This window comes from Staurois parvus, unplaced genomic scaffold (genome assembly GCF_062004578.1).
Source record: "Staurois parvus isolate SC_StPar_1 unplaced genomic scaffold, SC_StPar_1.0 ptg000902l, whole genome shotgun sequence".
In the NCBI taxonomy this organism is placed as follows: domain Eukaryota; kingdom Metazoa; phylum Chordata; class Amphibia; order Anura; family Ranidae; genus Staurois; species Staurois parvus.
This window is the reverse complement of record NW_028318698.1, coordinates 1,088,600-1,113,463: the sequence shown is the minus strand read 5'-3', so window position 1 is coordinate 1,113,463 and position 24,864 is coordinate 1,088,600. Positions and strand designations below refer to the sequence as shown.

The window sequence follows — 24,864 nt, the reverse complement described above, 5'->3', positions numbered from 1 at the left end:
ATGCACTAAAAGCCAGTATAAAATGGTACGGAAGTCACAACTCTTTGAAGTAAATGTCACAATTATTACATGAATTCAACTGAGATGAACCACCTCCCAAGGAGAAGGGAAAGACAACGGTAGAGAACCCCCAGTGAGAAACAGGTCCAGAGCTTGAAGGCTCATAGAGGCCATAGGTGTTAAAGAGGTCAAGGTGGCAATCACTGTAAAGTGCCTAATGGTAGAAGTGGTATCCTCCATCTCTCCATGATCTACTGACTTCAAAATCTAATCACTAAGCTAAGCATGCAACTGATCTCACATAGTATTAGACATCTGAGTAACACATAAACACAGATCCTGAGAGGGTAACCCACACGGGTAAAGACCAAAGTGGGAATAGATTAAAAAAAGGATATTAGAGTGGGAGAGAGATCAAATTAGAGATAGAGAAAAAAGAAAGAGGAAAGCTAAGAGACTGGTCACCAAGCAGAGGAGAAAGGCTATGCCTGACAAATATGGAGATCACAAGGTGTCCACACTTCCATGTACATGTCCAGACTGTTATTTAATCTAGCCATTAAATGTTCAGTCATTTGCATTTCTCTAATCCTAGTGTATGATTCCACTTTGACATGTGTGGTAGTGTTTTTACATTGCAGGGCTGTAAGTTCTTCGTATATTTTTAACATCATCATACAAATGTATGTTTTACTGTTGGCTGAATCTGAAGTTCCTCTATAAATAGAGCCACTGTCTGTAGTAACCAGGTTGGTGTTATCTATAATTTTCTATAAAAATGAAAGACTGATCTGATTTTTTGCTGTGGGCAGAATACCTACTTTTTTGTAGGTACATTTGTATAGTTTTAAGTCTCAAAAATATCTTTGTCTTATTAGGTATGAAACAAGTGGTATAGGAGAACAGCGAGTCAAGGAGGTCCTCCTAGATGAAGATGATGATCTCTGGGTGACCTTGCGTCACAAACACATTGCAGAAGTTTCCCAGTAAGTACTTTGGCCTAAAGAGGCTAGATAGGACCTTAAAGTGAACATGTACTTTACCTGCAGAGGGCAAACTAACAGGTTCATTTAAATCCCCTCTCATCCCTGCATCTGCTTATACTAAACTTCCTTTGGTACACTTAGCAATCTGTTCATTCTCCTAGAGGAAAGAGAAATACACTGTAATTATGGGCATGAAGACACATGTGACCTTCTTCCCTTCCTCCCATGATGCAGCGTTGAGTGCCTGAGCAGCCAATCGCCAGGTACCAGCGATGTAATGTCTTACCCTAACTTCTTCCCCCTTGCATTCCTTAGCCCTGGAGGTGTAAGAATGGGAGGGGGAAGAAGCTAAGGTAAAGGCAGCTCAAATTTTGATTTGTCATTGGAACAGGAATAGAAGGGAAATCTTCTAATGGGGACAGTTGTTCCGGTAACAGAGACAAATTGCTCCCAATACTTGTTGTGTCTAGAGACGTGAAATGAGGAGCATCTCCCCAATGGGAAAAAACAACAGGGGTTTTAACCATACCCTACTCCATCCAAAACTAAAAAAGAAAGGTTTGGGCTTTAGATATACTTTAAGTAGAAAAGCATGCTGACATAAAGAGGAGATGTTACTACCACCCATACTACACATAAACATGTAAAAAAAACATATTAACAGACCTTATAAGATTATTCATATTTAGCTGACTTGTTTTGTTCTTCTGAATCCTAGAGAGGTGACTCGCTCTCTGAAGGACTTTTCTTCCAGCAAGAGGATGAACACAGGTGACAAGGTGACTGACTCTTCTTACTTCTACATGGTGACACCACACCACTAAGTGACCTCACCACAGTAATGATAATGTTTTTTTTTTTTCTGTCCTAGACAACCATGAGGGATCTTTCTCAAATGTTGAAGAAGATGCCACAGTACCAGAAAGAGCTAAGCAAAGTAAATAACTTATCACTTCTGTGAATCGCTAAATTCAGCCATAGCAATCTCGTTACTACCACACTGGAGTACTCGTAGTACAGTTAGTGGGCAGGAAGGGTGGCTGCCCTGGGCATTGTGGTATCATGTGAGGTGGGGGGGGGCACCATAAGGAGATTTGGGGGAGGGGATTTGTGTTGGGAGGAGGAATTTGGGGGCAATAGGAGGTAAGAATTGTTCTAGGAGGGGAAATTTGGGGAGGTGTGTTAGGAGTGGTCATTTGGGGGAAGAATATTTGTGGTGGGGGGATTTTTTCTAGGAGGGGAATTTTTTTTTTTGAGGGAGGGGATTTGTGCTAGTAGGTGTGACTGGGGGTATTTGTGCTAGGAGGGGAAATTTGGGGGGGGGGGGGGAATTTGTGCTTGGAGGGTACATTTGGGGGGTAGAGGATTTGTACTGGGAGGAGGAAAAAGTTATGCTTAGAGGGTTAGCATGCAGATTAGTGCTTGATTTTTTTTGAAGGGGGGGGTTGCTGACATATAATGCTCATATACTTTGGGGGGGCACAATTTTTCATGTTCACCCTGGGCACGAGATGACATTGTTTTGTCACTGGTGGACATACTACTGCATCATGTTCATAGTACAGTAAGATGTTAGAGCATCTCACCAGATTTGATCCATGCTCATAGTCAGGGGCGGTCTGACAACTCATGGGGCCCCCGGGCAATAGGGGATCATGGGGCCCCTGTGTCCCTGACCAAACTCAAAAAAGCCTCTGAAAAAGGTACCAGGGGCATCTCATGGGGCCCCCTACAGACCCTGCGCCCTCGGGCAGTGCCCGAGTTTCCAAATGGTCAGTCCGCCCCTGCTCATAGTTCAGTAAGTGGACATAGCAGTCTCTCTACTACTGCACTGGACCTGATCCATGCACATAGTACGGTTAACTGACAAAGTAGTCTCTTTAAAACTGCAGTGGATCTGATCCATGTTCATAGTACAGTGAGGGAACATGGCAATCTCTCTTCTACCGCACTAGACCTGATCCATTTTCATACTACAATCAGCACTTATACTACTACTTACTACTTATATTACAGTCTCCATAAATGGTGATGAAGTTAACCCTATCTGTACATTCTATTTTTTTTTCTTGCAACCCTAAATTTTCAAGGAACCTCCACTGTGCTTTACTGTTTCCAGTACACATTAATCTTCTTCCACTAGAAATTAGTCAGGGGAAGACTGAGAACCTTTGGCCTGGGGGAAAACATGTGGCCACGTGGCTCTGTCATGAGAGGGACAGTTAATTTTCAGCATCAACTTCCTTTGAGGCTCTATACATTCAGATTTATGGTATCTGCATAGGAAATCAATGTCTGTTGTTGTGATCACTGGTCTGAGCAGAAATGGATAGCTAAATAACCTTTAGCAGATGTCACTGAGTCCAGTGCCCAGGGGACAAATGCCCCCCACCACCCTTATCTTCACCTAGTCATTCATGTTTTTTCCATCAGTGAACAAATTGCCATCTGTTAGAGCCAGACATTTAAATGTTTGACTCATCAGTCCAGAGCACCTAGTGCCATGTTACCATGTGTCCACATCATATAGATGACTGATACTCTCCAGTTCTGTCAGGTCATGTCTTATAACATATGAATTGCTATACTGTAAGTAGTAAAGAGAGTAATTTCTCAACAGTACTCCACTCACCTGCACCTGGCCGAGGACTGCATGAAGCATTACCAAGGAACCGTAGATAAACTCTGCCGTGTGGAGCAGGTAAGACACAATGGAAAATGTCAGTATTCTAAATAGCCAGAAGTGTACAAGAAGCTGCAGGATCTTAGTGCAATACCTAAGTTGAAGCCACCTCCTACTGCAGTATCTAAGTTGAAGTCACCTCCTCATGCAGTATCTAAGTTGAAGTCACCTCCTCATGCAATAGCTAAGCAGTTGAAGCACCTCCTCATACAATGCCTACTGTAAGTTGAAGTCACTTCCTCATGAAATAGATAAGTTGAAGCAAATTCCTCATGCAATACCTACGCAATACCTATGTTGATGCAAAAAGGAAATAAAGGCTGCAAAAATTGAAAATGAACGACAGATTGCAAAAAATAGCTGGACCAACCCCCAAAAAGAGAAGGCAAATTTATTAAATACCTTCTTCAGCTCTGTGTATACAAAGGAGCATGGGGGAGCTCTTGTCCATAGTGGGCATGGTATTGACACAGCTCCAGATGATCCACATTGGCTCATAATTGATATGATCCAAAAATATTTAGATAGAATAAAGATGAATAAAGCACCTGGACTGGATGGCTTACACCCACGGGTCCTTAAAGAATTGAGCTCTGGCATTTCAAAGCCATTGTTTCTGATTTTTAGGGACTCTTTAATGACTGGCATAGTACCACTGGATTGGCGTAAGGCCAATGTGGTGCCAATATTTAAAAAGGGGTCTAAATCTTTACTAAGTAATTATAGACCTGTTAGTTTAACTTTTATAGTTGGGAAGATACTGGAGAGTTTTATAAAAAACCACATAGATGAGTTCTTGCTGGAAAAAAATATTTTAAGCAACAGACAGTATGGATTCATGAAAGACAGAAGTTGTCAAATAAATCTGATTTCTTTTTATGAGGTGGTGAGCAAAACCTTGGACAGAGGGGTGACAGTGGACGTGGTATACTTGGACAGAGGGGTGGCGGTGGATGTGGTATACTTGGACAGAGGGTTGGCGGTGGACGTGGTATACTTGGACAGAGTGGTGGCGGTGGACATGGTATACTTGGACAGAGGGATGGTGGTGGACGTGGTATACTTGGACAGAGGGTTGGTGGTGGACGTGATATACTTGGATTTTGCAAAAGCATTTGACACAGTTCCCCACACACAGCTAATGTGTAAAGTAAAGTCTACAGGCTTGGAAAAATCCGTATGTAAATGGATAAAGATTGTATTCAGAGAGTAGTGGTTAATGATTCTTACTCTGAATGGTCTAGGGTCATCAGTGGTGTACCCCAAGGTTCAGTGTTGGGACCCTTACTTTTTAATATATTTATAAACGATATAGGGTCTGGGATTATAAGTACCATTTCAGTCTTTGCAGATGACACCAAGCTGTGCAGTGGAATAACGTCCTTACAGGATGTCTTCAACTTACAAGCCGACCTCAATGCTCTGTGTAATTGGGCAACTATGTAGCAAATGAGGTTGAATGTTGATAAATGTAAGGTTCTGCACTTGGGGGCTAAGAATATGCATGCATCATACATACTAGGGGGGGGTACAACTGGGGGAATCAATGGTGGAGAAGGATCTGGGAGTTCTGGTAGATCACAAGCTTAATAATGGCATACAATTCCAAGCTGCGGTTTCTAAAGAGAGCAAAATCCTCTCTTGTATTAAAAGAGGTATAGACTCCAGAGAGAGAGATATCATTTCCTCCGGTACAAATCATTAGTAACACCTCATCTGGAATATGCAGTTCAGTTTTGGGCACCGATCCACAAAAAGAACATTGGGGAACTGGAGAAAGTACAGAGAAGGACAACCAAACTGATAAGAAGCATGGAGGAGCTCAGCTATGAGGAAAGATTAGAGGAACTGAATTTATTCTCTCTTGAGAAGAGGAGATTAAGGGGGGATATGATCAACATGTATAAATTTATCAGTGATTCATATAGTGAACTCGGTGTAGAGCTATTCACCCTGAGGTCATCACAGAGGACAAGGGGGCACTCTTTACATCTGGAGGAAAATAAATTAAATCTCCAAACACGGAAAGGTTTCTTCACAGTAAGAGCTGTGAAAATGTGGAATAGACTTCCTCAAGAGTTGGTTCTGGCCAGCTCGGTGGATTGCTTTAAAAAAGTCCTGGATTCTTTCCTAGATACACAGAATATAACTGGATACTAACATTTATAGGTAAAGTTGATCCAGGGAATATCTGATTGCCTCTCGGGGGATCAGAAAGGAATTTTTTCCCAGCCGGAGCAAATTGGATCATGCTTTGCTGGGGTTTTTTTGCCTTCCTCTGGATCTGTTGTGTATGTAGGATTATAACTTTTTTTATTGTACTCTTAGATAACGGTTTTCCATTTGTGAGATTTTAGTAGCGCAAGGAGAGAATAATATATAAGTACATATGACAGAAGATAGATTAATGTAAGTTTCAGCCAATGAGATCTGGGTCTTCGAATAAGGCCAGCTAATCGGGTAATGGAAGAAAGCAGAGTAAGCTAGGTCTAGTAGTGCCTGGACCATGAGTTCAATCCTATAGTAAACTACAGAAGCACCTCCCCTTTGTTATGAAGATGGTGAGAGAGGGAGGGGTTCTGAGAGAGGGAGGGGTTCTAAAGTCCTAACACACTTTCTGCCCTAGGATGACAATGCTGCTCCTCCATAGATACAGTTCAGTGAGTGACTGCTGTTACCCTAGGACAAGAAGTGTGTAAAAAGCCTGAAAAAAGAAAACTAATGCAGCTACTGCATGTAAGGACTTGTACACTGAAATCAATTAAATTTGAATTCTTTGGCTTAGATACGTTTTAATGCAGTGTGAAGTGAACACATTGCTGGATAATAAGAGTAAAGCAGTCATATCTGTGCCCCTTGACCTGACCTCATGGACACCCCCTGTACTCTATGGTAGTCCTGCCTTAGGAGATTGACTCCCATGGTCAAAGCCATAGCTATCTTATTTCATGGTATTAGCACGCTGTTACTCTACTGATTGCATTGTTACGAGAAGGAAGACAGTCCCCATATTAATTTATGATCATTTCTCAGGATCTCGCTATGGGTACAGATGCAGAGGGGGAGAAGATCAAAGATCCTATGCGGGCAATTGTCCCCATTCTCCTGGATGGAAATGTCAGCACATATGATAAAATTCGTATCATTCTCCTTTACATCTTCCTTAAGAATGGTAAGTGAAGGACTAAGCGTCTGTTTATAAATGCTTATTATTCACTATCTCCTTATCTACCATACATATTGCAATTTCCATAGCTTTCCTATATCCCAAATGAAACAGGAGCCTTCAAACTCATGGCATGCATACAAAGGCATACAGGAGAGTGCAACTGCTCATGGAGAACCGTTTTAGTAGGCAAAAAAGATAACTTCTAGATCTCAACCCCAACAATATGAACATTCTGGTTTCCCCTTAAGGTCATTTATAGGGTATTCCAGCCCACTAAAAATTGGCACAACCCGTGGTCAGTTCACTGGGACATTCCTGGTTGTGAACACCTGTGTCCTAAATGCCAGACTGTACTCCTCTCTCAGCTACCAACTATTGTCCTTCATGAATGGTCATTGTTCCAAAGGCTTGACAACTTAGGAGCTACTCATTTCACTTCTTTTTCCACCTTACATAGGCAAAATGGCCATGTAAAGCACACAGGCATCCTGCATACACACCAGGTGTCCTTATTTATTTATGATAGGTATTTATATGGCGCTAACATTTTATGCAGTGCTTTACATACTGAATCTTTAAATCTCTGCCCTCAAGGAGCTTGCAATCTAAGGTTCTTTTATTAATGCATACACATACTAGGGCCACTTTTTACACATTAGATAACCTACCAGCATGTCTTTGGAATGCGGGAGGAAACCGGAGTACCGAAAGAAAACCATACAGGCACAGAACATGCAAACTCCATGCAGACAGCGCCCTGACTGAGATTCAAACTGACGTCCCAAGCACTGCAAGGCAGACACTTATGACCTAATGCATAGTATCAGCCAGCAGGTGTTTAGGGCTGCCTTTCTCTACAAGGGTTCCATGGAACCCCAGTGTTTCTCCAGAGGTTGGTAGGAATTCCTTCAGCAATGAGCAATGTCTGCCTCTTAAATCAGCTACCACTGACACTAAAGAACTATTGTAAGGGGCATTCATCCCACTTACCATCACTCCAATAATCAGTAATCTATAGATACAGTAATCATCAGAAGGAGTTCTTTGAGACCAGAATGTTTTTTCAAGGGTTCCTGCATGTTAAAAATGTTGAGAAAGGCTGCTTTATGGTAATACCATCTATTTCAGGTGACAATGGGCAAGAAACCAGCAAAGATCCAGATTTCAACATACTGGTCTATAAGTTCAGTTCACTATATGATGGAGAGTACTTTGTACAAAGAATCCATACATACTAGATCTTAGATGTTGTTATAAAACATTAAGGATGCACCATCAATTAAAGTCTATGGTGCATTTAATGCCTTGTCATAAAGGTGCCAGATAATGTATATGGCAAATTCTGACCACAGATCTTGCTTCTTTTGTATCCTCCATTGCCTCTTGTATAGTTCACTTAAATGTGTCCCATTTTTTTTCCTAATCAGGGATCACTGAAGAGAATTTGAATAAGCTGATTCAGCATGCACAGATCCCACCAGAAGACAGTGAGATCATCACCAATATGGGCCATTTAGGAGTTCCCATCATTACTGATGTAGGTATATTTCTAAATGGTAAGGTCAGTATGTATGTGTGTGTATATATACACTCACCGTCCACTTTGTTACGTACACCTTCTAGTGTCAAGACAATATCCCATGACACCACCACCACCCTAAACCATTGATACAAGGCAGGATGGATCCATGCTTTCATGTTGTTTACACCAAATTGTAACCCCACCATCTGAATGTCACAGAAACCAGTCTGTCCATTCGACTCTGACCTCTGACATCAACCAGGCATTTTTGTCCACACAACTGCCTCTCACTGGATATTTTCTCTTTTTCAGTCCATTCTCTGTAAACCCTAGAGATGGTTGTGCATGAAAATCCCAGTAGATCAGCAGTTTTTGTAAAACTCAGACCAACCCGTCTGGCTCCAACAACCATGTCACATTGAAAGTCACTTAAATCTCCTTTCTTTCCCATTCTGATGCTCGGTTTGATCTTCAGCAAGTCGTCTTCACCATGTCTATATGTCTAAATGCATTGAGTTGCTGCCATGTGATTGACAAATAGTGTTACATAGCAATTGAACAGGTTTACCTACAAATGTGGCCGGTGTGTATATATATATATATATATATATATATATATATAAAATATTTAGGGATGGCCTTTTATAGTATATACAGTAATACAGTATACTGATTGGTGCCACTCAATGACATAAACTCAGGAAATCTGTTGAGTTTTTACAGTAAGCAAATAAAAAGAAAAAAGTGTAATAACCAATCAGAATATGGGTTGCTGCATTGATAAATACATAACCTGGGCAGAATTAAATTTTCAGGACATTTTATAACAGATTACAATCAGGCCAACATATTGGAAATGTTTTGTTTTTTCCCTAAAGCTGTCACTTTTTCTTTTCACAAGATAATAATTTGCTTAATCTTTAGTCCACACTTCGTCGCAGGAGCAAACCAGACCGCAAAGAGAGAATCAGCGAACAGACCTATCAGTTGTCTCGATGGACTCCGGTTGTCAAAGATATAATGGAGGTGAGTAGAAACCTTTGCTGGATTATACTACCATAAATGGCACACATTTGTGTCTCTTTGGGTATAAATCAGGTATAAAAGGGGCACAGTAGTGCCATCATGCCTGAGAGCTTGACCTGTACAAGCTTACAATTTAGTAAAATAAGGAGGAAGAAAAAGAGGTCAAGGAACAAGTATACTATATACCAGGAGTCTCCAAACTACGACATGAGGGCCACATCCGGCTCGCTGTGAGATTTTATCTGGCTCGCAGCTAGGGTCAGTGACAGATCCTCAGACTCAGTTCACAGATCAGTTGGTCTTTCTTTCCCTCCACATGCCCACCTCCCTTCCCTGCAGTTTCTAGGGCATGTTTGATGGGGATACTAATGTAAGAGGGGACTCTGATATAAAGTGGGACTCTAATGGAGACCTTGATGTAAGGGGGGAGTGTAATAGGGAACCTGATATAAGGGGAAACTCTAATGGGAACCCTGATGTATGGGGGTCTCTGATGGAGACATTGATGTAAGGGGGGCCTCTGATGGGGAACCTGATGTAAGGGGGGAGTGTAATGGGGAACCTGGTGTAAGGGGGAACTATAATGGGAACCCTGATGTAAGGAGGACTCTGATGGAAACACTGGTGTAAGGTAAGACTCTAAAGGAGACCCTGATGTATAGGGGAGACTAGAGCTGATGTAAGGGGGACTTTGATGGAGACCATGGTGTGAGGGAAGACTCCGATGTAGACCCTGATGTAAGTGGGACTCTGATAGAGACACTGGTGTGGGGGGGGGGGGGGGTAGTCGGATGGGACCCTGATGTAAGGGGGGATTCTGATGGAGACCTTGATGTAAGAGAGACTCTGATGAAGATACTGGTGTAAAGGGGAACTCTGAGGGAGACCCTGATATAAGGAGGATTTTGATGGAGACACTGGTGTAAGGGTAGACTTTGATAAGGACACTGGTGTAAAAGAAGAGTCTAATGGAGACCTTTATGTAATGGGGGACTCTGTTTGGGACCCTGATATAATGGAGGAGTGTAATGGAAAACCTGATAAAAGGGATTACTTTGAGAGGGACCTTCCGTAATCCCTCCTTGTGCATAGAAAGTTATCAGCTCACAAGATTTCTGGCAAAATAAACAGATATTTTTTGAACTTATCAAATAGATATTTAATGAACAAAAACATTTTAGACCTGGTTCACACCTATGTATTTTTTGGTGCTTTTTGCAGAAACACTACAGTGTAAAGGGGAACTTTCATAGAGACCCTGATGTAAGAGGGACCCTGATGGAGACCCTGATATAAGAGGGACCCTGATGGAGATCCTGATGTAAGAGGGACCCTGGTGGAAACCCTGATGTAAAGGGGACTCCAATGAGAATCCTAATGTTTTACTAAAGTTCCTTCTCCTTTTTTTTTCTAAGTCATATTACAAAATACATTAAAATAAAACGTAATCATATTTTTCAGTTTTATTCATTCATCTATAAAACGTGACTTGCAACGTAATGGTGTGATTGGGTCCTTAGAGCAGAACTCAGGGCAAAATTTTTATTTTCCCATGCAGTGGGGCTGTGTCCGCACTGCATGGATTACCTGCTCATTTTGTCTAAGGGCGGAAGGAAAAGCTATACTTACCCAATCCTTCAATCCTCCAAAAACCAGCACACCCCACTTTTCAGCTTTGGACTGTTCCTGCCATCCTCATGTTCAGTGCCAGTCTGTGGGTGTGATGGCATCAGGAACAGTCCATTTACAAAACTGCTAGCCTGCAGGAGGAGCAGCAGGTACCGGTCTTGTGCTTAGAGGATCGACAGACTAGGTAATTACATCTCCGCTGTCCTCACCTCTAGACAAAAACGAGCAGGTAACCAACTCATGCTGTGTGGGCACAGTCCAACTGCATGAGAAAATAAAAAAACTTGCCCGGAGTTCTTCTTTAAAGAGAGGCGGTCATGTTCAGATTGGAAGGACATGCTTGGTGGTATTGAATGTATGGATGTATGGAGGGGTATTGAGAATGAAGAAGAGTTGTCATGACAAATAATATTCATACTGCCAGTTAAGTATTCTAGAAGTAGGAGAACACAAGTGACCAGCTCAAATGTATGATATTCTGTTTTTATTTATCTTCAATAGGTCTTTATTTGATCATTGTCCTAGTTCTGTCCATGATCTGCCCTTTTATTACTGTGGATCTCTAATTTTCTTAATTCTCTTTCATCCAGGATACTATTGACGACAAACTGGACACAAAACACTACCCATACATCTCCACACGTTCCTCTGCCTCTTTTAGTACAACGGCTGTGAGGTTGGTTTGCCAATTACCCTGTATGTAAAAAATTTAGCTTAAGTAGGTAGGGTAATGAATGAGTGCAAGCATTCTAAAAACATAAAGATAATTACAACATATGGTAGCTAGCTGATAGCAGTCCTGGGACAGGATCGTCCAGAGCCCAGGGCAAGAATGCGGAACTGCACCCCACTTCCTCTCTGCTAATGCATGGTATAAAATGGGTGTACAGCCGTGCACCCATTCTCTGCCAGCTTGCTGTGACTGCCCATGATTGGCAAGAAGTGTGCACTGCGCTTGCATGGCCAATCAATTGGTGCCATCTTAATAGCATCATTGGCCCCTAGACAAAGTAATACACTGCATCTCCTACCAGAGAGATGGCGACTTTGACTAAATTATGCTACCTATTGCCAGTGGCTTTTTAGTCTTATTAGAAATTTTAGCTGAGGTTTTTTTGTCAGTTTTTTCAAATAATTTTCCAAATTTTTTTTACTCACAACATTGTTAAGATGGGGGGAGGGCGGTCTTTGGTGCGATATCAGGGTTCTAAACAGATCCCTGAAGTCTCACATTTAAGACAGAGAAAGGGATTAAAGAAACGCATTCCCCATTTCCTTTCTGCAGTCTAAGCTGCACTGCAGATGAATGAACCATACTAAACACAGTTTACTATGCTTCAGTTGTGAATGAATACAGTGAGTGATCAGTACCAATCACTCACTGTGTTCATTTAGAAAAGGAAGGGGCTGGCAAATTAGATATTTACCCGCCCCTTCCCCCACTCTCTATCCTAAAGATCCCCAGCAGCCAGTGGGAGAGAAGAGGAAGAGAGCCAGCACTGGGGAACACAGGGGGCCCAGATAGCAGGGAAATTGCATGTGGGCAGGAGGGGGTGATCAGTGCAGTGGGTGGGGAAAATTACTAGAACCAATATTTTGTGTCTCGCCCAGCTTCAGGTGCTGCAGTGAGATCCACAGAGAAGAACAGTTTCCAGTTATTTCCCCACCCACACACCGATCACTCCCCCCATCCATATGCGATTCCCCTTCCCGGGGAGGAAGAAATGCAGGGGCCCCTGGGCAGTGCCTAGGAGTGCCCATGCAAAAAGACGACCCTACCATCAAGGAGCTGCCAAATTCCAGTTTTTAAATTTTTTCTGCATGTTAGCGTTTGGGCAACTTGGGCAGAGTAGCTTGCCTTCTTTGTTCAATCTTCAAGAACACCCTACTGATCATGATGTTCCCTGTCAGACACTAAAAAAAAAAAAGGCATCAGTGCACAGGATATTTTATAATTCTACCCTGTGACACACTAGCACTAAATTGACCTTCAGTTATGTTTGTAGCTTTGGAATATGGATGAAAGTGGACAGGTTCCGGGCTGAAAATGATAAATATGAGCCCCTGGTGTGTAATTTATATGACATCAGCATGCAACTTAATTTGTTTTCCAAAGGATGAAATTACCACTTTTCTAGTGATAAACATTTTGGGTTGAATGAACTACAGTAGATTGTATTATGGTGAGACCATATCCTTCACAGAGATATCAGGAAAAAATGAATCCCAAAATCTTCCAGAAAATTTGTATCTTTCAGTATTTAGTGTCAATTTTAGTCAGCGGCTATGAACATGTAAAAAATTATACTTGCCGTGCTTTGCTAATTAGTATATTGAATTGGGATGCTCCCTAGGCAAACTCTAGGCCCACCCATATTCTTGGTTTATAGCAAAAGAGGATAGTCCTTGCACCATTACCTAGATCAGTCATTCTTAACCAAAGTTCTGTAGGACCCTATGGTTCCTGCAGAGATTGCTAGGGGTTCCCTGTTCAGTGGTTGATTGACCCTGAATTGGTGTTGTCAAGGGTTCCTCTGGGATAAAAAAATTGAATGAGGCTGACCTATCCACTAAAATGAGGTTTCATTATTTAGTTACAGAGTTATTCAGGTTGACAAAAAAACATTTAAAAAGTCCATCTAATCCAACCAATAGATACAAATAAAAAAATTGTAAAAATAGAAAACCTACATATAAACAATACTATACCCTCATTTGATCCAGGGGAAGGCAAAATAAAATAGAGAGAAGGCAATGGTTCCACCAGGAAGGCTCTTACTGTTATATACCAGTCAATGTTAAAAATATACTCTTCTTATTAATAGAATAGTTGAACATCATAAACTGTTGACTTGTTGAACATTCTATCCTCAGTGCCCGCTATGGACACTGGCACAAGAACAAGGCTCCAGGAGAGTACCGGGCTGGTCCACGTCTGATCATCTTCATCCTTGGCGGAGTGGCTTTCAGTGAGATGCGCTGTGCATATGAGGTATCTCAGGCCAATGGCAAATGGGAAGTCCTTATAGGTGAGTGACGTAAGCATAGATCACCCAACATGCACAGGGCTGTTTACTGGGATCTGCTTTTGGGATGTGGACAAAAATACTTTAATCTGTGCGTATGTAGCTGCGTATGTGTGTTCATCTTAACTTACATGTCTGTCTTCCATTATGTATATTTGTCTATTCTCTGAGTACGTTTTATGTGTGTTTATGATTGCCCATATTTTGTGCTTAGATGTGTCTCCTTTATTTCAGAATGTCCCTATTTATGTGCTTTCATCCATTTGTTTATGAGAGATATTGTTTGTGGATTTACATGTTTTTTTATATGCTTAACTTATTGTTGGCCTCCTATAGGACATAGGACATCATCTGCTTTCCGGGAGAGGATGCTCCTGGCATGCAGTGTGGTGGCACTATGGTTAACAGTTGGAGCAGAGACATTTTGGGTTCAGTCCGGGGACATTATTTACTTTCCCAGGCTCAGTTTTTTTGTGATTATGTTGTCTTTTGTCCAGTCTATTAAGCTTGTATAGGTAATGCAGTCCAGTTTCCTTTAGGCTACATCTCCGCAGAGCTAGATGCAAACAATGGTGACACTGTGATCATCATACCATAAGAGAGTCCAGCAAGACAAGCTATGAGATGCCCATAACGTATACTGAGCTGTTTGGCATAGTATAACCTTTCCTACCCAGTTATTGGGGAATGTTCGGCAGGCATTGAAATGCCTGCCAAGTTCCCCCTATTTTCATATGTGTGTGCTTAAGGTCAACCCAACATGTTAGTTTCATTTACGTCCTTGTGACTTTGTGCTGATGACGTGACCACTAGTAGTCACCATCTCCATTTATTGGGTGTCACAACTGGTTTTCTATAAAGAAAGTTAAAATATAGTAAAAAGCTTATTGCTGGGGAACAGCTGGTTACATTAGACCACAAGGGTACTAGTCAGACATGGACTGACTATTGGTGGGTACTAAGTACACCTTCACAGCAATATGAAAGTAGGAAAATAAGGGCATTAAAGTCCATAGAGACCATAAACAACTATAGAAGAGCTACATGCTTTTTGTGCTGTATTGCCTAAGCATTTACAGCATTGAAGAAGGCCCCATCACTGAAGAAGATGGGCAGCATTTTTCCTTAGTGATTAGCACTTCTGCCTTGCAGCACTAGAGTCCTCGGTTCAAATTCTGACCAGGACTCTATCTGCATGGATCTTTCATGTTTTCCCTATGCTTCCATACATTTTCTTTGGGTACTCTGGTTTCCTTCCACATGCCAAAGCCATGCTTGTTGGTTTGTTGGCACAACTGAGTGCATCCAAGGTGGCTGCCTCACCGTCAAGTGTTTGGGTCTCTGGGGAGAAAACTGCTATAGAAGTACTAACTGAATTAGTTAAAAATTAATTTATCAATCTACCCGCCAGCCATCATTTGCTTCTATTCTGTACTGAGCCCTAGGTTCAATTGTGAATAGTTCTGCACTATATAGTATGTATGAGGAACCCACCACAGCAAATCCACTTCCACATGTCATTTTTCTACCTTCTGGTGGAAGGATGACCATGGCTCCTGTAGGTAATGCCGACTCTTTCTTTTGCAGCCCTATAGATATGTATGTCTGTACCTGTAGAATGGGTGTCTGTTTTGTGTTAGTACATGCTAATGTGTGTTTGTGTGGTTCATCCTGGAATGGTCTTTATGCCTGTCTCATTGAAGTCTGTGTGTTTTATTTAACAAGGCAGACAGTAGAGTGCTGTAACTCGCTGCAACCATTGTGGTTCCCAAATGCCAACATGACTGTAAACTACAATCTGTCCGGTTGCTGTGGGTGATGGCAGTTTAAACCGCACTGTTGTTATAGGCGCTGCCTTGTAAAATAAATTTGCGTCTGTTTATGGTGATTATAATCTTAAAACGTCTGTCTGTTATCACTAATGTTGCTCTTTAAAGCGGACATTTTTCCTGTGGTGAAAAAACTGTGACAAAAATTGTTACAAAATTGTTTAAAAAAAAACTATTTATTAATAGAAAGTTACCAATTTGTCAAATGTTCATTGGCTGTGGCAGCCAATTACCCACAAGGTATTTTCACATTGATGGAACTTTGACATTGGCTATAGAAGTATGATCTTATGTAATGATAAATAATTGTATTTGTAGAAAATCAGAGTTTTGAGCCGTTTTCTCACCTCTAGAGAAGTGTACGTCTAATGTCTCTCTCTGTCTTTCTTGTTAAGAGTTTTGTCTTTCGCTGTCTCTTGTCAGTCTGTCTGTCTTTACTATGCTTCCCCTTTTTTTCACTGCTAATCTATACCCCATCTGATTAATTTCCCATACATGTGTGTCATGCAGTGAGCCATCTCTATCTGTTATGTTGTTGCTCCTCTGTTTCCTTTTTTCTCATTATGACCTTTATTCAGCTGTATATTCTCCTTCTGCCATTCCTAATTTCTTAGAGCCTCCAGGATGCCATTCACAAAAATGTGCTAAGATTTGATTTTTTATTTAATTTTTTGCATCATGATTACAAAGAAACCACACTGTGTTTGAAATCTTATGCTACACTTTTGTGTGGTGACCTTTTATAAACACCTTCTCTGTCATTGCAGCGTGACCCTATTCACTTGAATGGGTCGTGTTTGGCAGGTGGTAGTTCCTGTCGAATGTGACGGGGAATCTTTCCTGCCCTGGCCACAAAGCAAAGCATTGCAGCCATGACATGTGTGCACCTCCTGGCCGCTGCCTTGCCAGCTAAAGGGAGAACAGTTAACAGGTGGTAAACATGTAGCTCAACCACGTGATTTACTGTCCCCCAATTGCTAGTGTAAACAAGCTCCAAAAGTGAATGTGAAAGTGAAAATTCCATTTATTCCAAAATTGGTTGTTAAAGGTAAACACAATTTTGACTTTTTTTTAACAACATTGAAGTCTCTGATGGCATTATTAAATGAACTGAGGGTATCACCAACCTTCATATGAAAATCTGTCAGCGTACTGCCAACTTTAGAGCGTTTGTGAACTGGAACTGGAGTAAGCAGGTTGGGAGACCTGGCTGTATTCATGTTCTTAGGCCTAGGTTTCAACTAGTAATGAAACTGAAGGATCACTATAAGAGCCGAAGGACTAAAAACTTTTAAAGAAAGCCAACATTGGCAGTGCAAGCATTTCTGTCAAGAATGGCTCACCTTAAAGGGAATCTGTAGTGTTTTTTGTGTATAGCCCATTTTTTTAAACACAGTGTCATGTATTTAAAAATAAAATATTTTCACTTTGAGGGTGTTCTTGACAGTATTAGCAGTATAATTTTTTTCCTATTCCATAATGGCAATTAAGCCATGAATTGGCTTTACTGATTTATTATAGTCATATTTAGAGTTTTATGGCACATTTATGTGGATGTATGAGATTCTTTCCTCCTTCTTCAACTTCTGCTAAGCTTCCATTCTCTGGCACGATACATACTTTCTCTGTCTCATCCTTCCTGTGCTTCCTTCTTCTCTGTCAACCTCCCGTGAACCTAGCCTCCATTGTGTAATGTATTCAGCCACCCCAGTGCTTCCTTTTCTGTCTCAGCCAACCCTGTGCTCCCCTCTTCTCTCTCAGCCTCCCTGTGCTCCCTTCTTCTCTCTCAGCTTCCCTGTGCTCCCTTCTCTCTCAGCCTCCCTGTGCTCCCTTCTTTTCTCTCAGCTTCCCTGTGCTCCCTTCTTCTCTCTCAGCCTCCGTGTGCTCCCTTCTTCTCTCTCAACCTCCCTGTGCTCCCTTCTTCTCTCTCAGCTTCCCTGTGCTCCCTTCTCTCTCAGCTTCCCTGTGCTCCCTTCTCTCTCAGCTTCCATGTGCTCCCTTCTTCTCTCTCAGCTTCCCTGTGCTCCCTTCTTCTCTCTCAGCTTCCCTGTGCTCCCTTCTTCTCTCTCAGCCTCCGTGTGCTCCCTTCTTCTCTCTCAGCTTCCCTGTGCTCCCTTCTTCTCTCCCAGCTTCCCTGTGCTCCCTTCTTCTCTCTGAACCACCCTGTGCTCCCTTCTTCTCTCTCCGCTTCCCTGTGCTCCCTTCTTCTCTCTCAGCCTCCCTGTGCTCCTTTCTTCTCTCTCAGCTTCCCTGTGCTCCCTTCTTCTTTCTCAGCCTCCCTGTGCTCCCTTCTTCTCTCTCAGCTTCCCTGTGCTCCCTTCTTCTCTCTCAGCTTCCCTGTGCTCCCTTCTTCTCTCTCAGCCTCCGTGTGCTCCCTTCTTCTCTCTCAGCTTCCCTGTACTCCCTACTTCTCTCTCAGCTTCCCTGTCCTCCCTTCTTCTCTCTCGGCTTCCCTGTGCTCCCTTCTTCTCTCTCAGCCTCCCTGTGCTCCCTTCTTCTCTCTCAGCTTCCCTGTGCTCCCTTCTTCTCTCCCAGCTTCCCTGTGCTCCCTTCTTCTCTTTCAACCACCCTGTGCTCCCTTCTTCTCTCTCAGCCTTCCTGTGTTTCACTCTCATCTCTCAGCCTACTATTTGCTTCTTTCTAGTTCTGCCTCCTAAGTATCCTCCTTCTGTCATAACAGTGCTTTCTCCTTCTGTCTTTACTTTGTCTTTTAACCTCAGTCTCCCCTGTGCTTGCTCCTTCCTTCTTTTGTCCCAGCCTTCCCTGTGCTTGATCTATCTGTCACCTCTTTTTGTCTCAGCCACCTCTGTGCATCTTCCTTCTGTCTCAGGCTCCTTTGTGAAATTGTGATTCCTATTTCTGTCTCAGCCTCCCCTGTGATTTGTCCTTTTGCACCAGTCTTTCATGTTCTTCCTCTTTCTGCATCATCCTCCCCTGTGCTTTTCATCTGTTCGAGACTTACCTGTGCTTTTCTATTGTCTCAACCTTCTTTTTCCTTCCTTCTCCTATTCCACCTTCCCCTGTTCTTTCTTTTTCTATCCCAGCTTCCACTGTCCTTCCTTCTACCCCACCTTCCCCTGTCTTTCCTTCTTCTATCTCAGCTTCCACTGCCCTTACGTCTTCTATCTCAGCTTCCCCTGTGTTTCCACCTTCTATCTCAGCTTCCCCTATCCTTCCTTCTTCTATCCCTGCTTTCACTGTCCTTCCTTTTTTACCTCAGCTTCCCCTGTCCTTCTTTCTTCTATGTCAGCTTCCCCTTTCTTTTCTTTTTCTATCTTAGCTTCCAATGTCCTTCCTTCTTGTATCTCAGCTTCCACTGTCCTTCCTTCTTATATATGAACTTTCCCTGCTCTTCCTTCTTCTATCTCAGCTTCCACTGTCCTTCCATCTTTTATCTCAGCTTGACAGCTTCCCCTGTCCTTCCTTCTTCTATCTCAGCTTCCCTGTCCTTACTTTTTCTATCTCAGCTTCCACTGTCCTTCTATTTTAGCTTCCTCTGTTATTATTATTATTATACAGTATTTATAAAGTGCCAATAGTTCGCTCAGTGCTGTACATTACAAAGGGGGACAGAACATGTGACAGAACAATACCAATACAATGCAAAACATGAGGGGATCGAGGGCCCTGCTCTTTCGAGCTTACAATCTAGGAGGGAGGGGATGGTGGCACAGGAGGAGAAAGCTGTGGGGGATGGAGTGGTAGGAAGAGTGGAGGAGGTTGGCAAATTAGCAGGGGGTGGGGTAGGCTTCCCTGAAGAGGTGGGTTTTCAGGGTGTGCCTAAAGGAGAGGAGAGTAGGTGATAATCTGATAGGTTGGGGCAGGGAGTTCCAGAGGATGGGTGACACCCTGGAGAAGTCCTGGAGGCGGGCATGGGAGGAAGAGACCAGGGAACTAGAGAGAAGGAGGTCTTGTGAGGAGCGGAGTGTGCGTGCTGGGTGGTACTTGGATATTAGGTCAGTGATGTAGTTCGGGGCAGTATGGTGGACGGCTTTGTACGTCAGTGTTAGGATTTTGAATTTGATCCATTGCGCAATCGGAAGCCAGTGGAGGGATTGGCAGAGGGGGGTGGCGGAAATGGAGCGGTTGGAAAGGTGAATGAGTCTGGCAGCCGTATTCAGGATCAACTGAAGTGGGGATAGCCAGCGGCGAGGCAGGCCAGTAAGGAGGGAGTTGCAGTAATCGAGTCGTGATATGATGAGGGAGTGGATGAACTGTTTAGTGATTTCTGGGGTTAGGAACGTGCGTATTTTGGTGATGTTGCGGAGGTGGAGTCTGCACGAGCTTGTTAAAGATTGTACTTGGGGCTGGAAGGATAGGTTGGAGTCCAGAATGACACCAAGTACTCTGGCCTGCAGGGCGGGTTTGATGGTGGCGTTGTTGGAGGTGATGGAGAAGTCACCCCCCATTGGTGGTGTCCGGGCTGGGGGGAAGACAAGAAACTTGGTTTTGGAGAGGTTCAGTTTAAGGAAGTGGAGCGACATCTAGTCTGATATGTCGCTCAGTAGGTGTGTGATTCGGGCGGAGACTGAGGTGGTGAGGTGGGGGGTTGAGAGATAGATTTGTGTGTCGTCGGCATATAGGTGGTAGTTGAAGCCGTGAGAGTGTATGAGTTGGCCAAGGGAGGAGGTGTAGATGGAGAAGAGAAGGGGCCTGAGGACGGAGCCTTGAGGGACCCCAACAGAGAGGGGGAGTGAGGGGGAGGTGGTAGCATTATAGGTAATGCTGAAAGAGCGTTGTGACAGGCAGGATGAGAGCCAGGAGAGAGCAGAATCTCTGAGGCCAAGGGAGTGTAGTTTTTTGAGGAGGAGGGGGTGGTCGACTGTGTCGAAGGCCGCAGAGAGGTCAAGGTGTAGGAGCACTGAATAGTGGCCATTAGCTTTGGCGGTTAGCAGGACGTTGGAGAGCTTAAGTAAGGCAGTTTTGGTGGAGTGTAGGGGACGGAAGCTGGACTGTAGGGGATTGAGGAGGTTGTTGTCATTGACGTGAGAGCTTAGGCGGGTGTAGACTAGGCGGTCGAGGAGTTTGGATGTAAATGGGAGCAGGGAGATGGGTCTAAAGTTGTTCGGGTCATTGGGGTCCAGGGAGGGCTTTTTAAGTATGGGGGTGATGTGTGCATGTTTCAGAGGGGAGGGGAAAGTGCCGGAGGAGTGGGAGAGATTAAAGATGTGGGTGAGGGAGCGTAGGATAGAGGGGAAGGGAGGTCGTAGGAGTTGTGAGGGGATAGGGTCGAGGGGGTAGGTGGTGAGGTGGGCATCAGAGAGGATCTTGGAGACTTCCTCGATGGTAGTAAGGTCAAAGGTGCGGAGTGTTGGGGGGGCTTCAGTATGAGGAATGTAGGGTGGGGTGGAAGTGGAGGTCAGAGCAGTGGTGGGGCTGTGGGAGAGGGGTGATGAGGGGGTAGCTGAGTGAGGGGGAACGGGGTTGGAGGGAGTTTGAGCATCGACGAAGTCCCTGCGGGTTATGTCGAGGGAGAGGGGGGGGTGAGGGGGTAGCTGTGTGAGAGGGGACGGGTTGAGAGGGCGTGTGAGTTGCGGCGATGTCCTTGCGAATTGTGTCAATCTTGTTTTTTAAGTGATTGGCAATCTCAAGGGCGGTGAGTGAGTTATTGGGTGGAGGTGGGGGTGGCGAGAGTAGAGAGTTGAAGGTGGAGAAGAGTCGGCGAGGATTGGAGGAGAGGGCCTTGATGAGGGTCAGGAAGTAGGCTTGTTTGGCTGCGTGGAGGGAGGAGGTGTAGGTGTGGAAGGTAGATTTGTAGCGGGTGAAGGCTTGTTGGGATTTGGTTTTGCGCCATAGTCGTTCCTGGGCACAACTGTGTCGTTTGAGGGTTTTAATGTGATCGGTCTGCCAGGGCTGGAGCGGTCGGGGTCTGATGTTGCGTGTGGTTAAAGGCGCTAGTGAGTCAAGGGCTGTTGACAGCGTGTTGTTGTAGGCAGTCATAGCCAAGTCGGGGCAGGACAGAGGGAGGATGCTGTCGTGGAGTTGATCAGCTCCAAAGTGGAGGGGGGCAGGGTTAAGGTTGCAGAGGTTACGGCTGGTAGTAGTGTGACATTTGGAGGGGTAGGCGTTGGAGGACGAGGAGATAGAGAAGGTAATCAGGTTGTGGTCAGAGAGAGGGAAGGGGGTGTTAGTGAGGTTGTGGGGAGCGCAGCGGTTGGAGAAGACAAGATCAAGGATATTACCGTCGGAGTGGGTGGTGGATTGTATGCACTGTGCAAGTGCAAAGGAGGAGGTTAAGTGGAGGAGATGGGATGTGGCCGGGTTGTCGAGGTTGACAGGGATGTTGAAATCCCCAAGGATGATGGTGGGTAGCTCAGAGGAGAGGAAGAAGAGTAGCCAGGAGGAAAAGTCATCCAGGAAGTGGGATATGGATCCAGGAGGCCGGTATATCACAGCAATCTTCAGGGGGGTTGGGGAAAATAGTCGGATGCAGTGGGCCTCAAAGGAGGAGAAGGATAGAGAGGGGGGGTTTGGGAGGACTAGGAAGGTTCTCTGCGGTGACAGGAGCAGACCAACCCTTTACGACCGTTGGGCCTGGGTGAGTGCGTCCAGGTGAGACCTCCGTAGGAGAGTGCAGCAGGGGAGGTAAAGTCAGTGGCCTGGATCTAGGTTTCCGTAATTGCTAGGAGGTTGAGGGAGCGGGAAACAAAGAGGTCGTGGATGGCGGTAAGCTTGTTGAACACCGATCGGGCGTTCAGGAGTGCACATGAAAACGGGGGGGAGATTTTAGGGAGCAGGGGGACAGATACTAAGTTGCTGGAGGACGTGGAGGCGGGAGGGTGTTGTGTGGGTGAGGGAGGTGGTGGAGGGCCAGGATTCGGGGAGATGTCCCCCGCGGTTAGGAGGAGAAGGGTGAGAAAGGTGGCATGGGAGCGGGATGTGCAGGAGCGTGAGAAACTAATAGTGGAGGTTTGGGTCAGTGGGAGAGTGGAGTAATAGGAGGAGGTGGTGGGTGCCGTAGAGGGGTGTTTCCTTCTTCTGTCTCAGCTTCTCCCATGTATCCTCCTTCTATCTTAGCTTCCCTGTGTTTCATCTTTCAACTCAGCGTCCCCAGTGCTTACTGCCTTAGCCTCTCCTGCACCTCCTTCTTTTGCCCCAGCCACCCATATTCTAAGTCAGCCTCCTCTTTGCTTCTTACTTGTCTCAAACTCCCTTGTGCTTTTTCATTCTGTCTGAGCCTCTTCTGTGCTTCCATCTTCTATCTCAAACTCCCTTGTACTTTCTCCTTCTGTCTTAGCTTCCCATTGACTCCCTCCTTCCCCTGTAAACATCCTCCTACTTGCTCAATCTTGGCTTTGCTTTTCCTAATAACTTAGAATTACCAAAGCATCTCCGGTGGCTCTGCCTCCTTATAGTTTCCTAAGACATTTCTACCTTGTCGTTCTTATCCTTCTGCTTTTCAACCCTCACCCTGTTTTACTTTATATTGCCTCATATTGGTCTATGAGTAAGGCCTATATCGTTATTTTATTTTCAGCCTTGGTTATGTTTAATACCTTTCTTATCTGTACTACCACGCATTATTGATTTATTTGCAGCTTCCTTGTGTTTTTTATTTTATGTTTCTATACCATGCCTCTCTTCCGCATGCCTATTCTTTGCATTAGTCCTTTAACAATACCCTCTCTTTATCCCTATACTGCTCCTACCTGTCCGTCTTAGGCCTTTGTCAGCCCCCCTTTCTTCTCTCACAGGTTCCACTCACATATTAACACCCATCAAATTTCTTGGAGACCTCAGACACCCAGACTTCCGAGACAGCAGTCGGGTGTCATTCGAGGACCCGTCTCCCATCATGGAGTGAGGTCTAACGAGCTGGGACTAAAAAAAGTAAAGAGAGACTTTAATAACCCCCAAACCCCCCACCCTTTGTGGATATCTCTGCCCCACTCACCCTCAGCTCGGACGTCACTGATTCATTTCTCTCGTTTTTACTATAAGAAAATGCTTGCTGGTTTTTATTTCTGTTGTAAATGTCATTATAGGAAGAATTGAAAATGTGTCCTGTTGCCTCCAGCTGATCATGTCACCCCATGATCAATATATGACCCAACTTTTTTTTCTCTTGTTATATTATGACCCTGTGTAATGTTTTCTCCATTGTTACATCTCTTTCCCAGACTATTCTCAATCTTCCATCGTTGCTTTCTTTCCTCATCCCATGTACTCCATAATTGTTCCTTTTCTCCACTCTCCTTTTGGACATTAAAATATCAACATTCAAATTCTTATATACCATTTAGATGAACAAAACCCTGGGCTAGGAGAACATAGTACATTACCACTGCTGACCTCTCCTTCTGAAGACGCTGGTTAGATGGCTGTCATGGTTGACCCTCTCCTTTTAAAGCTCTTTGAATCTTTGACCTAGAATAATTAAGTAGATGAGTTCTGTCATTTTGCATATATCTACATAGCACCTGTGTGACTCAAACAGTCAGAGAATCAAGATGAGAATGATGGAGGTAGGAGGCTCTGAATCCAATTGTAGATTGATCTTGCAGTCAAGATATAAACTTTACTGAAGTGTACAATTGCTCAGGTTGGCATCTCACGGAGATAAGAAGAGGCATCTAAGGAGCCCCTCAAGTGAAATCCGATAAGAAAAAGAAGAAAAATAATCAGGATCAGCAGACAAATGCTGAGAATTTATGTCATCATAAAAATTCAAAAGGACAAGCCAACATGTTTTAGAGTTTCTTAAGGGACCCTTCATTAAGGCTTAAAATTGCTTGTAAAGTTTTGTATTTTGTTGGCCTTGAATAAATTAAATACTTAATACTAAGATTTAAAATTTTACAATTGGTAATCCATTCTAGCCTGAGACCAACCAGACTTTTAAGCAATTTTAAGCCCTGATGAAGGGGACATTTAATAATTCCTAAAGCATGTTGGCTTGCTCTTTTAAACATTTATGATGAAATAAACTCTTCAAATTTGCTTGACATTTGGTTGACACTTCATCTTGAAGGATCAAGATGACAGCCTAGCAAG

At 43.7% G+C, this 24,864-nt stretch overlaps 1 protein-coding gene across 2 annotated transcripts in view; it reads left to right on the top strand.

Moving 5' to 3' along the window:
* Positions 1-24,864, top strand: part of STXBP1 (syntaxin binding protein 1) — an 81,067-nt gene that overhangs the window by 49,390 nt on the left and 6,813 nt on the right. Inside the window, exons 10-19 of one of the 2 annotated variants that reach the window (XM_089656391.1) lie at positions 879-986; positions 1,705-1,765; positions 1,858-1,923; positions 3,607-3,687; positions 6,703-6,841; positions 8,266-8,375; positions 9,285-9,386; positions 11,606-11,691; positions 13,890-14,044; positions 23,565-23,700. In XM_089656391.1, coding sequence (XP_089512517.1) covers positions 879-986; positions 1,705-1,765; positions 1,858-1,923; positions 3,607-3,687; positions 6,703-6,841; positions 8,266-8,375; positions 9,285-9,386; positions 11,606-11,691; positions 13,890-14,044; positions 23,565-23,674 — 1,018 coding nt within the window. In that variant the 3' untranslated portion in view covers positions 23,675-23,700. The remainder of the gene's footprint in view (positions 1-878; positions 987-1,704; positions 1,766-1,857; positions 1,924-3,606; positions 3,688-6,702; positions 6,842-8,265; positions 8,376-9,284; positions 9,387-11,605; positions 11,692-13,889; positions 14,045-23,564; positions 23,701-24,864) is intronic. The other variant, XM_089656393.1, reaches the window with a different exon arrangement.